Source organism: Passer domesticus, chromosome 4 (assembly GCF_036417665.1).
Source record: "Passer domesticus isolate bPasDom1 chromosome 4, bPasDom1.hap1, whole genome shotgun sequence".
In the NCBI taxonomy this organism is placed as follows: Eukaryota; Metazoa; Chordata; class Aves; order Passeriformes; family Passeridae; genus Passer; species Passer domesticus.
The window spans coordinates 49179571-49195121 of record NC_087477.1 but is presented as its reverse complement, the minus strand read 5'-3'; the positions used below and the strand labels follow the sequence as shown (position 1 = coordinate 49195121).

At 34.2% G+C, this 15551-nt stretch overlaps 1 protein-coding gene across 12 annotated transcripts in view; it reads right to left on the bottom strand.

The window, feature by feature from the left end:
• Positions 1–15551, bottom strand: part of WDR17 (WD repeat domain 17) — a 55016-nt gene that overhangs the window by 12713 nt on the left and 26752 nt on the right. For all 12 annotated transcript variants that reach the window (XR_010361224.1, XM_064417741.1, XM_064417738.1 and 9 more), the window contains 13 exons: positions 14261–14429; positions 12289–12380; positions 10872–10954; positions 9901–9987; positions 9032–9196; positions 7956–8158; positions 7670–7819; positions 7432–7562; positions 5508–5633; positions 3192–3347; positions 2850–2914; positions 2334–2466; positions 1037–1125 (listed from right to left, as the gene is read on the bottom strand). Coding sequence is in view for 11 of the 12 variants with exons in the window: in XM_064417741.1 (XP_064273811.1) it covers positions 1037–1125; positions 2334–2466; positions 2850–2914; positions 3192–3347; positions 5508–5633; positions 7432–7562; positions 7670–7819; positions 7956–8158; positions 9032–9196; positions 9901–9987; positions 10872–10954; positions 12289–12380; positions 14261–14429 (1649 nt within the window). In the remaining variant the exon portion in view is untranslated. The remainder of the gene's footprint in view (positions 1–1036; positions 1126–2333; positions 2467–2849; positions 2915–3191; positions 3348–5507; positions 5634–7431; positions 7563–7669; positions 7820–7955; positions 8159–9031; positions 9197–9900; positions 9988–10871; positions 10955–12288; positions 12381–14260; positions 14430–15551) is intronic.

The following is a 15551-nucleotide window of genomic DNA, read 5'->3' as shown; positions in this document are numbered from 1 at the left end:
TGTACCCTAAAATTTGCTATATATGGCTCACAGATAATGACAATATTAGCTTGAAAAATGCAATCTGTTTGAGCTCCATCCACTGCTTATGTTGGTGCATACTGAGGTGGGTCAGTTTCCCAAAGTTTATACCAGTAGGAAATGACTCTTCAGATTGACAGAAGGAAAATCAAATACTTGGATATCCAATCTGTACCTATAAATTCTACACTAGTACTTCTCTAATTGCTCAAAAACTGCTCATGTACATGAAGGAACTCCACAGGCTCCAAACTGGTTTTGTTACTACAGCTATGACTTGATAATGAAATTCAGGTTATGGAGCACTGTTCTAGACAAGGAGAGGGCCATACTTGGGTTTTTTTTATGGGCACGGACAATGAGAATCATAAAATGGCTTGTGTTGGAAGGGACCTTAAAGATCATTCTATTCCAAGCCCCCTGCCATGGGCAGGGATGCCTTCCCCTACACTGGGTTACTCAAAGCCCCATCCACTGACCCTGAACTATTCCAGAGATGGGGCAGCGACAGCTTCTCTGAGCAACCTGTTACAGTGCCTCACAGTAAAGAACTTTTTCCTAATATCTAATCTAAACCTACTCTCTCAGTTTGATTTTTATTTTATATTATCAGAACCTTCAATTATGACAAAGAGCAAAGCTTCAGAAGAAGATTATGTGTAATAACAGGAGATCACAGATACTTGTTAATGCTAAATCTAACTCAAAACTTACCCAAAAGTTCTCAGTTAATATGCTATATATTAGTGCACAGGAAAATGTGTCTTACATATTGAGCAAGAGAAAAGAACATTTATAATTATAATGCACACATATCCATTTTGTGCCAGGAGGCACAATAGGGCAATTAGTGTAGCATGAGGTAGTTAGTAATTCTACTAAGTACCAGAAGATGCAATATTTTGTTGAACTCTACATTGCTGATGCCAAATTAAACCACTATGCTTTATCACCTTTAATAATTTTACACTCTGCAGTAAAATGAGGTTTATAGTTATAAACTAGAACAACTTACTCATTATAATCATCTGTATTGTTTCCACCAGAATTTGAAGTTCCACTTGTGGAGAGTGGTAACATCTGTATATTTCCTTCACAAGCCGCCTGGAAGTGAATGAAATATAGATTAATTAATGCAGAATTCAAACTGAAGATGAAATTAATTTTTTCAATAACAATAAAAATAATCTAAGATATACAAAAACTTTCTAAAGCCCAGTTATAACAAAGAAAATATTTGAATGTATAAATTAATTAACTTATTCATAGCTAAATCTTAGCCTAGTTTTATCTAGCCATACAACAATTTTACTGAAGCAAGAGACCTCCTTCCTATGGCATTTGTGCAGGATTCTTCAGCATTTGAATATAATGGATGAATGCTACAACCTTGATTTTTACATCCCCAAGGAGCAAGCAGCTCTGAGGGAAGGATAAAGTCCATAGATACTGCTCAGCAGGTATACCAGCAAATCTGGAAACATTTGGCATAAAGTGGCTTAAGGTGAACTTTTATTTGTATCTGACAATAATTTATTTCCAACATTAAATATAAAGAGATCAGCGTGGGTTAAAATGAAATCAGTTGACAAAATGGTGGTTGGTCAAGGGTTTCACTCAGTGATCTCAGAGATCTTTTGCAACCTAATTTATTCTGTGATTTTTTTTGAAATTATTTCACATGCTTTAAGATATAGCTGGGATAATATCATTAAACCTCAGGGCTCAGTTACAAAGGAAGGTAAATTCTGGCATTTTGTTGCTTATTATTATCTTATTAAACCTTTGAGACAAAGACTATTCTATGAATTGTAGTAGCTCTGCAATACCTCTCTTAGATGAAAAATTAAGATCTTTCTGGAGCCTTAACTTACTTTCAAGTTCCAACACAATAGTTTGAACTACAGTTCAAAACAATCTAAGCATGTGTTGAAGTTACATTCTGTACATTATTTAGCTAAAGCCTACAGATGACTTCTCAATAGAAATTCAAGAGAAATCAAATTCTACATTAATCTGATGTTAAGGGCAATACTAGATGTTGAAAATCAGGTTCTATTTCAATTTAAATTGAACACATCAGTTTTCATTATGGTCATTTGGTTGCAGTTTAGAAGAATCAGGCTTTAAATCTGTAAATGTGAGGTACCTCCTTCTTATGATTTCTGTATAAAAACTGGTCAATACCACATGGAAGTGAAGACTAGGGCATCATTATTCAGCTATTTTGCCTTTTAAATATGCATGTCATATTCTGACTTACAAGCTAAGAGCTAAACACATCTCCCACACTGGTATATATGTAGTAATACCTGTGCAACAAGTAGGGCCTCTTTAAGCTGACCTCTTGAAGTAAAGAAAGAAACCAGTTTCTTCACATCTCCAATAGCTATACAGTATGGGATGACATCATCATTTTCTTCCTGAATTAACTGGTCAGCTCTCCTAATTAAGCAAATTAATAAATAAACAAGAAAGAACCATATATATGAACAATCACCAAACTTAACTGCATGGTGTAGGTGTTAGATGAAGCTGAATAAAGTTCACTGAAACCCATCTGCCTTTCCAGACTTACAAACTGTGACTGTTTCACCTAAAGAGTTTATAAAGTTGCAATTTATTTTCAAGTCTTTGATTCTTGTACACAAAGTTAGTGTTGAAATCCTCCACAATTCTATCCCAAAGCTTACTGAACAAAAAGTAACATCACTAGAATGCTGTAACAAAAGACAAGCATATCTCGTAATAGTATCCATCCTTCCCACTTGTCTGTGTCCTTTTATGAACTGCAGCTACAATTTGCCATCATATTTTAATTAACTTACCTCTGCATTAACTTCCTCCAATATTTCATTGATACACCAGGTGCAACTGAGAGAGCTTTGTCCCACTAGAAGAAAGCAGTAATACATTTAACATGATCATTTCTGTTTGAGAAGCAGCCATATTTTAAACTAGTGTAACTTTTGTTCCAGTAAAAATATATTTGCCAAGAATTAAATAAGGAATGAGTTATGCTTTACACTGCATTTGTTAAAAATAAGTGGCACAAGATTACTTTTCTGGGGACTTGTGACCCATTCATTGCCTCCCCATCTTTGCTAGGGTAGCTGGTTTTCAGAAAGCTTCATATTTTTTTATTCTTCAATAGTGTTCTGATATTTTACCTCTCCAAGTTCTACCATTAGCTCACAATATCGCTGAATTTGTCCTAATCTTAAATGTATTTCTGCAGCTTCTTTGAGTCTTTCCTCTTTGCTTGGTGCACCAATACCACCTCCAAATTTAGACATCTTTACTGTTGTCAGTTCTTGTGCCTTGGACTGAGGAAAAAAAAAAAAAAGATTAAGAAGTTTTCTGTGATGAAAAAAGTTTCCTTAAGAATAAACTATTGCTAAATATTACAACAGAATATAAAGGTTATAGTTTAAGAAAAAAATTCTTTAGCAAAAAGGCTAATTGAAAGAGATTTCAATGAGATTACAGTGAACTATATTTATGTTGTTAGTGTTAGTGTTTTATTGTGCATCTACATTTTCATTCATTATCTTCCTATAATATCTTATTTTTTTATTCTCATATATAATAGTAATTTATTCAGATGTCCCTCATAAAAATCTTGATATTTTGAAACTTAAACAAATTAATAATTTATGAACATAAACCATACAGAGCTGAAAATTGTACATATAATGATTATAAGGATGTCCACACAAAGAAATAACAAAGACAGTAGGCTTAACTTTAGACAGTTAGGTAGACAACAAGCTCTGTGATGTGATCTGTCATGCTCCATTAACCTTATGGCCAAGAAATTATTTATATTCCCAATTTCTGCAATTTTTATATTAGTTGGGAAGATAAGACTAAATTTCTTCATCTGGCAGAGTCTGACAAACAAACTGCAACAGAATTATGTGTACAGGACAAAAAAAAACAAAGGGAGATTCCCATTTCAAGGATTTTCAGTTGAATTCTATCTTCAATGCACAATGATGGCATTTGGCTATTCATGACTTTGCAGAACCATATATGGAAGACGGAGAATGAATTCTGAACATTCTTCACCAAAGCAAACTGCCATGTAGACCAATGGCAGCTCCCAAGAATCTGTTTGTTTTTGGTTTTTTTTTTAATATACTACATTATTTTTTTCCCTCAGTATGTCTATTTTTTAAAATTATTTAAATGATAAAGTCTCCAGTGAATCCTCTCTGTTTACTAAAAACAGAAAAACAGTGTTGCTCTACATCCTCACTTCATCCTGAAATGTATAGGTGCTGTAGTGACATTATTTAGTTTCAAGAAAAAGAGAGTATTAGCAGTCCTTAACAAGCAGTCAGCATTACTCTACCCCATACTTTCTCTTAAAGCTTTTAAACAAGATTCTAAGTCAGCAAGAAGGGAAAAAATGTTTTTAAAAAACCAGCAATTACTGTAGTTACTCTAGGTCACTGGAGTTATAAATGCATGAAATAATTTTGCAGGGGTAAACAGACTGCTGGCACTGCGCAGGTCAAGATTTAATGTCTTTTCAGGCTAACTGGCTGAGGAAACTGTTTTGGACACATGGACACACAAACAGAGCTTCATAGGATTAGCAGAGCAGCTACTATTATTACAGTTAACAACACTAATAAACTTTAATCACTTGAGTGTCATATGGAACATAGGGCACTCTAAAAAAGCCTGTGATTTTACAAAAGAGACAGCATGTAACAGCAAACAATAGGTGATACCTGGCAAGTATTAGCCCTGGGGCTGGCAAGTGCATTCCCTGATCCATACCAGTAGATCATCTTTCCTCTACTTACAATCCAGTCATTAGAGTATGGGATTCTTTAGTACTCCTAAGAACTTCCTGACAGAATGATGCATCTTCAGATTCTACACAAACTGTGTATCTGGTTGCATATTCCTAAATGCAGCTACTAATAAATTTTTGGCCTAGTACTTGAATTTCCTTTTCTCATCCAAGTCACTCTTAAGCTGCATATCTGTATTAAGGATAGGTTCTTGCCCTTCCTTCTTCCAGAGAGCTACAGAACATATTTCTGCTCACTCTCCCCATTTTCAGACATTAATTCCTTTGTCTGTGCATGTGAACATAGCTATACACTTCATGTTAATACAAACAAATAATTTGACTTTACTGAATATAAAAATACACTCTATGTAATAGGCAAGACAAATCACTTCATAGCTGAAACTGTAGTGATGATTGCTTGCAATTGCTTTTGTTTTGAAAAATGCTTTTCTAGTTAATAACTGTAACCTAGCATTTTAACACTGAGAATGCATGAAGTCACACAGACAGCTAGATACTATTGTAACAGACTAGTATTGCAGTGAAGAACTGGTATTACACAAATATCTTTGGATATGACGTTGTGACCTTTTGTAAAGCATTGAATATTATTTTTAAATGGTGAAATACTACAGGGACTAACAACCATTTTCACAACTCTTTGTGCTTCACTTACCAGTCTAAATCTAATGAGGTGTTTCATATGCATAATTCCTTTGCAGTAGTTTTGTGGAAGCAAACTGTCATCCTGTCCTTTTATTACAGCAACCAAATCCCATAAATTTTTGCTGCCTCCTGGAGGCTAAAATTGTTAGGGAAGAAGAGTTTTATTACACTTATGTTCAAGAGAGAAACTTGAACTTATAAAGATATTGGAAAACATTTGTCAGTCAACTCCAAGAAATACAATTTCAGACAATTTGATTATTAGAACCTTTATTATGGAAACATCAGTCAATTCAAGAGACTACAAGTCTTTCAGTCCTCTTGAAGGCTGTAAAGATATAGTGAGATCCATGAACCTATTTGGTTATGTGCAGACATGGCTGAGGGCTCACCATTAGTTTTCCCTTTTGCTCTTAAATAAATACAAGCTATCTTGTATCTACTGCTGGCACAAACCAACAGTCAGCTGCTGCCATGCAGGAGCTGACCCAGGACCTGTTTACTGCTTTCTGTAAAACAAAGGCATGGGCCAGGTAGAAAAGAGCTTCAAGGCTTGACTGTCACTACCTGGTTTACTATCTCAATATTACATCTTAAAATAGACACATATAGTATAATGATATATGCACAAAATAATTTTTTAAAAATAAATTTTAAGCATTTTTATTGGTCTAGCCTTTGAATCAATACTTCTGTAGAAACAGGACAACAGTTTAACACTGAATGAAGTCTAGAAGAGAGTGAGTATTCAAAAGCTTAAAAAAATCATTAAACCTTTGACCTAAAGAAGCTGTTCTAAGAATAACAGGATCACAAGTTTAGAAGTCAAATTATTTCTGAGCTGATAAGAACCATAAAATCCTACTAGGGAAACCTCACTCTCCCACCTCCCCTCCCCCCACTAAAAAAAAAAAAAGAGATTACTCTCCTTTTTTTCTGTCCACTAAAACTCTTACTAGACTCCTCACAGTTTAGCACAATACCTCATTTTTGGGACTCAAAAAGCACTGCCCATATCTGATCAAAAAAGCTTTTGCTCCTGTAAAATTCTAGTATTCTTAAAACAGTTTTAATGTCAAATAACAAGGGAAATAAAAATTTATAACTTCTGTAAAACATAAACATATTTTTAACAAAAAAAGAAAATGTCTAAGTTTGAAATTGAGAAAGGTTGTTTCATCATTTCTAAATTATACACTTTAATTTAGCTAGAACTCAAACCAAATATTTTGGATGAACTAGGTCTTTTTAGGTCAGTGTTTTGATTTAAATTACAACAGTGTTTGACACAAGTTTCAGTAGTAGTAGAACCTGTAGTTCCAAGTAATTTGGTCCTTTTTGTACCTCAAGTGCAGCTTCTATTCAGGTAAGAATTCACAGGAACACACATTTTTAAACTCATTTGCACTGAGAGGCTGCAGCAATTTATAGAAAATATTACTCTGCAATGGAGAAAAGGCAGTAGATGGATACTGAGGCACAGGTCATCTGGATCTATAGTTTCTCAAACATGAAGAGCAGTTTGGGCACAGACACTGGGGCAGTTCAAAACTTAACAGTAACGAGGGTGTTCTTTTAAAAACTGTAATGCAGTTTGATTAAACACATAATTTTATTTTTTTCAATAGCAAATTGCTGTCAAATTAACTTTTCCTATAGAAAATTCTATTATTTCACTCATTTAACTTTACAAAAAGCTGGTTTGTTTTTTGCAAAGTTAAATTAGTGAAATTTGTTTTTCACAACTGACAAGCAATTCAATCATTTATATGCTGACCTGTTAGGAAATGAACTTATTTCTGCCTATTTTCTAAGATCCTTTCAAGAAAGAGAGAAAAAAATGGTAGAGAAAAAAGAAATCTCAGTTTTGGAGATTGACTTCAGAAAAAAATTCATGCACATTGACAACATCCCTAAATTTGCAGAATACTTACTGAAAAAAATTCTGAAAACCACCTTAGTTTTTTTCCTCGAGGACTTCCTGACAATTTTTCCAATTCTTGTTTAATATCCCTGGAAACTTTACCACACAGCAAAGGAGGAGCTCCAGACTCCACAGCACGATCTAACACACACAAAAATTTATATATGAAATTAAAATAAAAAACAACCAAAAGAATAGGAATATTAACATAAAGAAAATTAAAACAATGGCCTATACAATTTGCTTACCTGTATTGCCAATAATATCATCCCAACATCTGTCTGTTATGATATTTATTTGTAGAGGGTTTATAAGAGGTGTCAATGACCAGAGTCTGACAGTAGAATCACGAGAGCAAGATGCCATAGTAAATGGACGACTAGGATGACACGTTAATCCTAGTAGAGGGGATATTTAAAAGCGTAGTCAAATAAGTTTATGTAATAACCCGTTTGATTAAACTACTTTAAAAATTTCAAACCCTATTAGAATGCATTTCAATACAGAAATTTTAAAAAAACTAAAAGATATTACCATATACATCTGCGCCATGATCATAAACTGTGTCCAAACACGTTCCATCTCTTGTGTCCCACACTCGAATTGTATAATCCCAACTGCCAGATATTAGAAGGTAAGGAATTTCAGGATTCCACATCAGTCCTCGTACTGGAGCTGTATGTCCACTAAGAACATTTATACAAGCATCTTGTGTGTAATCCCATATCCGAACGGTTCTGAAACAGGATAAAAGAGGACAATCTACCTCAGATCACCTATTGAAACATAATTAGCACTCTACTTCAGCAATATTTTAAGTTTTAAATTTATCAGAATATTTACTTGCATCACAACAGGGCTTAAAGAGTTGTAGTGAAAGGGGCTAAATCTGGCTGGCACTGGTCAGCAGCAATGCTTCTCAGGGTTCAGTTCTAGGGGCAGTCCTGTTCAATGTATTTTATTGCCAAGAAGTTTGCTATCCAGCTGTCTTCTGTCATGAATCACTACACTATGAATTAACAGATTTTGCTTTAAGAACAAACCTTGAATGATAATGGGAAAGCAATACTCTAAACTTTACAAAATATCCTTTACAAAAATATTTTGTATATTCTGCAGGGAAGTGGCTTAGAATCATAGAAAAATGCTTCCTTCTGCTTACATGGACTGATGTGCCCTCCCTCCAAAGCAATGGCATCAAGTCAAAAACCAGAAGGATCCAATATTCATTAAAATTCTCTGCAGATTCTACTTAAGTACACTTTCAAAAAATATCAAATAAGAGCAGTTCTTGCACCTGTTTCTTCAGATGTAATGCAAGCATGTGGTATCCTCCTTGTGCTATTCCTTGCAGTAACAGTATCAGGCACTGACCCTACTTTTGGGAATGCACATAGAAACTTGCACTACTGCAGCAGTTGTGACCATTTTAGATAATGATCCTGCTGTCCAAATACTACATAAAGCTAAGAGCAGAGCTAAAACCTGGATCTGAACAAGCCAGAGATTTAGGTTATTAAGTATTGACAACACCATTACAATTAAAGATGTGAGTTTCTCCAATAGTCCTGCTTGAGGTTTAAGTTTTCTAATAGTTCAGAAATACTCACCCGTCATCAGAGCCACTGCAGAGGATTCCTTCTCTGAGAGGAGACCACCGTACATGAAACACCTTTGCAGTATGCCCAGTGAAAACTTTCAATGGTTGATCAGAGCTGGTTGCCAAGTAGTAAACACGAACATTTTTATCCTCACAACCAGTAGCTATCATATCTCTGCAAAATAAAAACAGCAAAATCCTTGGTCACAGAGATGATGAATGCCTTTTAAATTTAAAAAAAAAAAATTATGTGAAATTTGCAATTTTTTTTTCTAAATAGCAATTTTTTACTTCTCCTTCATCTCTTCAAGATGTAGCTATTGATAATCCAATTAAAAAAACTAAATCAGAAAAAACCTGATAAAGATCCTTTAGTTGCAATGAGGAATATATTTGCACTTGTCTAACTATGCCCGAAATACACAACTACTATTAAATTGAATTACTATAAATTTTTTTTGGACAAAAAACTGTCATGTCATTATTAGGAATTATCTACAAAATTTACATATAATCACAATGTATTTAGTTGTCTGCTTCATTTTCTCCTTAGCAGTCATTACAAGGACACCAATCTACACCCCTCTTTCCTGGTATTGAATGTCTTTCCCCCCCCCATTATATATTCAGCTAGATAATATTTTTTCCACTCATCAATATGAAATGATGCTCCTTTGAAAGTTAAGAAAGTTCATGGTAGTCAATGACATATACTACTGGGAAGAGAGAGCTGCTATAGGTATATCCTACTTTGGAACAGATCATTTCAGTGTTTTGCTATCACAGTGAATATCACATTCTAGATACATTTGTGTTACTTTACTGGTAATCTATTTAAATAGTAAATATTGTCAATTCTTTGGGTTAATTTTTACTTACTTGTTGTTTTGACTCCAATCACAGCCAAACACTGCAGCTGGATGTTTGTACTTGTGAAGAACATTGCCATCAATGGTTCGAATAATACTGAAAGCAATCACAATGTGATATTATAAGGAAGAATACATTCTGGGTAGGCTATCCAAAATTAAGTTTTATTCTGTGCAAATAAACCAGAGAGCAAAAAGATACACACAAAGAACAGGAGAAACAGCCACATACAATATCAGCCCTTCAATCACAACATTTAACTGGATGTTGATTTTACAACATCTAACTTGACTTAAGTTATCTATGTTTCCTCAGAGAGGCTTTAAAGATGCTCACTATGGCACATCTTTCAAGAAAGGATCTCATTGCCCAGAATCAAAGTTGTAGTAATGTTTTAAGGTACAAATAGATCTTTATGAATTAAAAAGAAGGTTGATTATTTTCTAAAATTTCTGCCCATTATATTCGAGCTGGAATGACACAGGTAGCAGAGGAAACAAATGAAGAAATATTTTTAAAATCTCTTGTACTGAAACACAATATATGCAAAATTGGTTTCAATGGACATTCATGCATTTTCAGAAATGAGGTATTATACCCTGTGATAATACACTTGGAATTATTTCATTCTAAAATAGTACTTTTTAGTCCTTGAAACAGCAAACTAAAAAAAAAATTTTAAAAGTTGTCTGTCTTTTGAAAAGTATCATCTACAGATAAGAAACCTAGAAGGATATTCTTGTCCAAATAAAAATAACTATTTAGTTTCACTATCAGTGTGTCTTAGACACTATTCCTTTTGAAAACATTTATTTTTTTCCTAAAGTCATGAAAAATGTACCCTAACAAGTACAGAAGCGAAATAGAATTTAAGTTTTGTCCAGAAAGAAAAGTTTTTAAATTAATTACTGTGAGTACTGTCAAAATTTATGGATTTGAGAAGTGCATTTAGCAATTTTTTTTCTTCCAATAACACTCACCAAAATCCATCACTGCTGCAGGTTGCTATTCTTTTGGAATCTTTATGACTCCAGGCAATGCAGAAGATTCCATTCTTTCCATGCTTCAAAAAATGCAAAATACCTATCAATAAGAAATAATTCACCCCTTTTTCTCTCATCTATTGACTCATCTTTTTTACTTTATTCTCCTATGGTCTTCAGCCCTTTTCTCCCAGTACAGTATACTGTACAAAACCACATTATAATGAGTACCCAATATAAGCTGGATGTTTGAGAATCCAAGTCCAAAACATTGGGACTATGGAGATAAGTAGTAAAACTGCTACAGCCTCCAGCATCTAAGAGACAAAACTGGGTCAAGCTGAAGAATGAGCAATCCATAACTATATAAACCTGAAGCTTAAATAGAGAACACTGTGGACAATCCAGAGGGACCTTTGGGCCTTGGGGCAACGGCTCAAGGGATGTAAAGCTCAAGTTGTGTTCTCTTCTGTCCTGCCAGTTGCAGGGAGTGATGTGGCAAGAAACAGGAAGATGATGCAGATGAACAACTGGACTTGATACTGGTGTTACCAGCACAGTTTTGGGGGTTTTGATCATGGGTCAGTTTATATAACATCGAGCCTGCTGGCAAGAAAGAGAACAAGGAGCTTAGTTCAAGAGTTCACAGGGCTCACTGCAAAAGCTTTAAACTAGTTTGGAAAGAGACCAGGGCCAGGCTTGCCAGAGGAAGGTGCAGGGAAGGAGAGAACAATAGAAATCACTCTAGTAGCATTAGAAGCCTTAAAAGGTAGTACCTGAAGCAAGCACAAGCAGCCAAAGACATAATCACTAGACAGGACTATGGGACATCCCTTTGCACCTCCACTGGGATGTGGACAGAATCAAATACTTCTATTAGGTGCGGGTACCCCAACACATGCAGTATGGGGAATAAACTGAATGAACTAGAGATCTGTGACAGTGACAGGCCTTTGACTGCACTGTGATTACAAAGACACAGTGGGATAGCTCACATGGCTGAAATATTGCCACAAAAGGCTGCACAATGTTTAGGAAAGACAGGCCAGGAAGTGACATAGGTGGAATTTGCCCCTGTGTGAGGCAACACTTAGGATGTATCAAGCTCTGTATGTCCATATATGTTTACACAGTTAAGGAATCAGCAATGCTTTTGCCATGTATCCATATAGGACCAATTTTAAGATAATGGAGTCCATCTGCTGCTTCATCACTCTCATATCACAAATCCAATCTGAGGAAGTAAAAATACTTCTGCCACACACGTAAACTGGCACCTACATAACTCCATAAATTTTTATACTATAGCACCTTTTAAAAACATAAGTCCTTTGGCCATTTCTATTTATTGACACTAGAGGGAATGACTAATTTACATTTCATATAGACAAAAAAAGTAGTAAACTCATCTTACCTCACTGAATCTGGTTATCATTTTGCCTTTTCGAACATCCCAGATAAAGCCACCATTTCGGGATGTTCCACCTGCTATGCAGTTAAGATTTCCTAAAGAGAGATGTTTGTAAAATATTACAATAATTATAAAATCACAATATTTTTTGACAGTAGTTCTACTTTAAGTTGAAGAAACGTAATATGAACATAGGACATCAATGGTACATGAACATGAGTTTTCCATAGTATAGGGGCAGCATTTGCTACTAAGTCACAAACACCAATTTCAGTGACAGCCTGACCTGTTTTTCTACATTCTGGTTTTGAGAAATGGTCAAATAAAAATTGTATTCCTGTAAAAAGTGTCTTAATGCTTGCTAAAAGTCTTGCATGTAAGAAATTAATGATCACGATGCGTATGATTCAAACAGAAAGAGACGTAACCTCAATGCTTCAAGCCTTTTCCTTTAAAGTTCTGTACATATAAAGACAAATCATACAAATGAGAGAGAACACCTAACGGTATTCTTAATCTTGCACCACTGCTGCACCTAAGACCATCAAGAATGTAACCATTCTGAATCTGTAACCACATTCTACAGGGTGGAAAATCTGAGTACAAAACTGCACAGTGAGAACCGGAAAATTCAATTAAGGCCTAATCCAAAAGCCACCAGAGCCTTCTCACCACAGTGACTCTCTATCCAAATATAGCTATGCTTTTCATTAAATAGCAGATTTATAGGAAAGTTTAGACTGTTATTTTATTCCAAGCTTCAGTGGCAGAAAAGACAATCTATGCAGGAGTCATGTAGCAAGGTAAATATACAAAATGGGAATAAACTTGGATAGGAGAATGATGGGGGAGAAAAAAGAAAAAAAGGAGTAATCAGTTTTTTCAAAGGTCTTCTGAGACAAAAAAAAAGAGGGCATGCATTATATTACATATTAGGAACAAAGTACAAAGCAGATAGGAACTGTAAGGTGAAAGAAGCAGCAAAAGTTCTGTCTGGGAGGCACAGGAGCTTTTGGACAGGGTGCTAAGGAACAAAATTGAAGCATGTACTTCCAATTTACTTAAAAAAAAACCCAAACAAACAAAAGCAACACCCCTCCTGCAGCAAACTATTGATTCAATGTGCGATGCAACTAAAAATTGAATTAAAAAATGAAATTAAAAAAATTAAATAAAAAATTAAATAACCAAGCATAAGCACTGTATTTCATATTGCATGATTTCCATATAGCAAGACAAATTATTTGCGAAGATGTATACATAAGGCGCAAGAGACTCTCTGAAATGAAAACATGCAAATTTATTTCACATATGCAGACTACATTAAGTTGCCCACCACAATATTTTTCTTCTGTCAGTTATTATTTCTTAAGAGTTTAAAAGTGCAGGTGAGAAGAGAGAGGTGAATTATTTAGATTTTTAAAAGATACATCTGCTGTCCAAAGAAATAAAACACAACAGGGAAGTCAACTTATTGTCAGCTATTGACAGCTGTCAGAAGTGTATTTTCAGATACACCAAAGCAGGTTACAGAACACCTTTGAAAACAAAACTTCCCAGTGAGTCCAGTGATTTGTCAAAGAAAAAGTAGATTCTTTGCAGAATAAATAAAGAAGTAAGAAAAAGAACAAAATACATACGTTCCACTATGTTCAGCACAAAATATAATCTGAATTCCTTTAACTAGCTGCTTCTCATGCAAAGCAAGTCATTTTTTCATCTGCAAAATGCCATGTTAGAAATGTTCCAGTGATTTTCCTCCCTCCATTCTGACTATGAAATACTGGGAGCATTACTCAGAAGGGTAAGCTTCAGCAAAGTTTGAAGCATTGAGTTCTACTGGTTTCACAGACAATTAAGTTTTGTTTAAACCTTGGAAGATGCCTTTCTATATAAAACTAATACCTTTATATGACAAATTCTGCAGTTAATGCTAATTCAAAGAACATTTAGACATACTGCAAAATATTCTTACCTGGAGCCCAAGAAATGGAATAAATAACCCCCTCATTACCAGGAGATGTATAAACCGCTGATAAAGTATTTATGTCCCAAACTTTTATTGTGCCATCAAATGAAGCTGTAGCAAGAAGATCAGGGTTATCAGGTTTGAATTTGCAATCAAAGATGGTCTCAACATGTCCCTTAAATGAAACAAATATTTAATCCATTTTTATTACATTTGATTTTCTTCATAAGTCCAACTCTAGATCAAACTCTAAAATACAATGTATTTAATTTAATTTTGAGGTCAATTAAGAGTTTCAAAACCCTTTTATATTTAGGCTTATCAGTCAAAATTAAAAGGCATAAAATAACGTAGACTATAACAAGCTCTTTCATAGATTATTATTAAAACCAGAAAAATTATTTCCTGAAACCACAGGGTACACAATACCAGGAATTTGTTAGCATTTTCTCTTGGAATTATGTTGCTAAAATATTGTATTAAAAAACTAAGCCAAAAACCCAACAAAACCTTAATTTTTTAAAACAGAAACAGTTTTTCCCTTTCAGTAAACAGTACCTGATTGAAAAAGCAAAGCTTGGTATATTAAACATGTTCTACAAGTTGTCTAGTACCACACTGAATATTCTGTGTTTCTAGATACAGTCTATGCTCTATTGCAGCTTAACAATCCATCAGTTTTAATGTAGCAATTGGTTGATTTCCAAGATACGCATTTGTAGAATTTAAGTTGATAAATATATGAAACACAAGTATTACGTAAGAATTTTTTTGAAGCTTCAGTTTCTTTACAGGACCAAACCAAATAAAAATGGAAAGAGAAAATCAACAAGCAGCCTCTATTCAAATGCATATGAGAGTACAGCTGAAAATTATTTGAGCTTTGTTTGTTTGGGGTTTTTTTTCAGTGAAAAGGGAACTTGGAAAGAAGAAAAGAGAAATATACTCAAGAACCAATAACAAAAAGCCTGGTTAAGAAAAGTGTCATCTAATATATATTGAACCTATTTCCTAATTTCAGCTTCAAAGAGATTTTAATAATTCTTTGTAACGTTAAACTGAGTGTATTCACCATACAGCTCTCTGATTTGACTTAAACTTTTATTCTGAATTATAGAAAACCCATTGAAGAAAATTTCTGAGAAGATCATCAAACTAAAATTTCATTCAAAAAAATAAAGAACCTAAAACAAGTCTGTAAATCTTTATTTCTGTTTAAAAAAAACCCCAAAAACTGTCAGAATACTTCTAACAGAATTCAGTAATTTTCAATAAAAGATTACTTTAAACTTCAGAA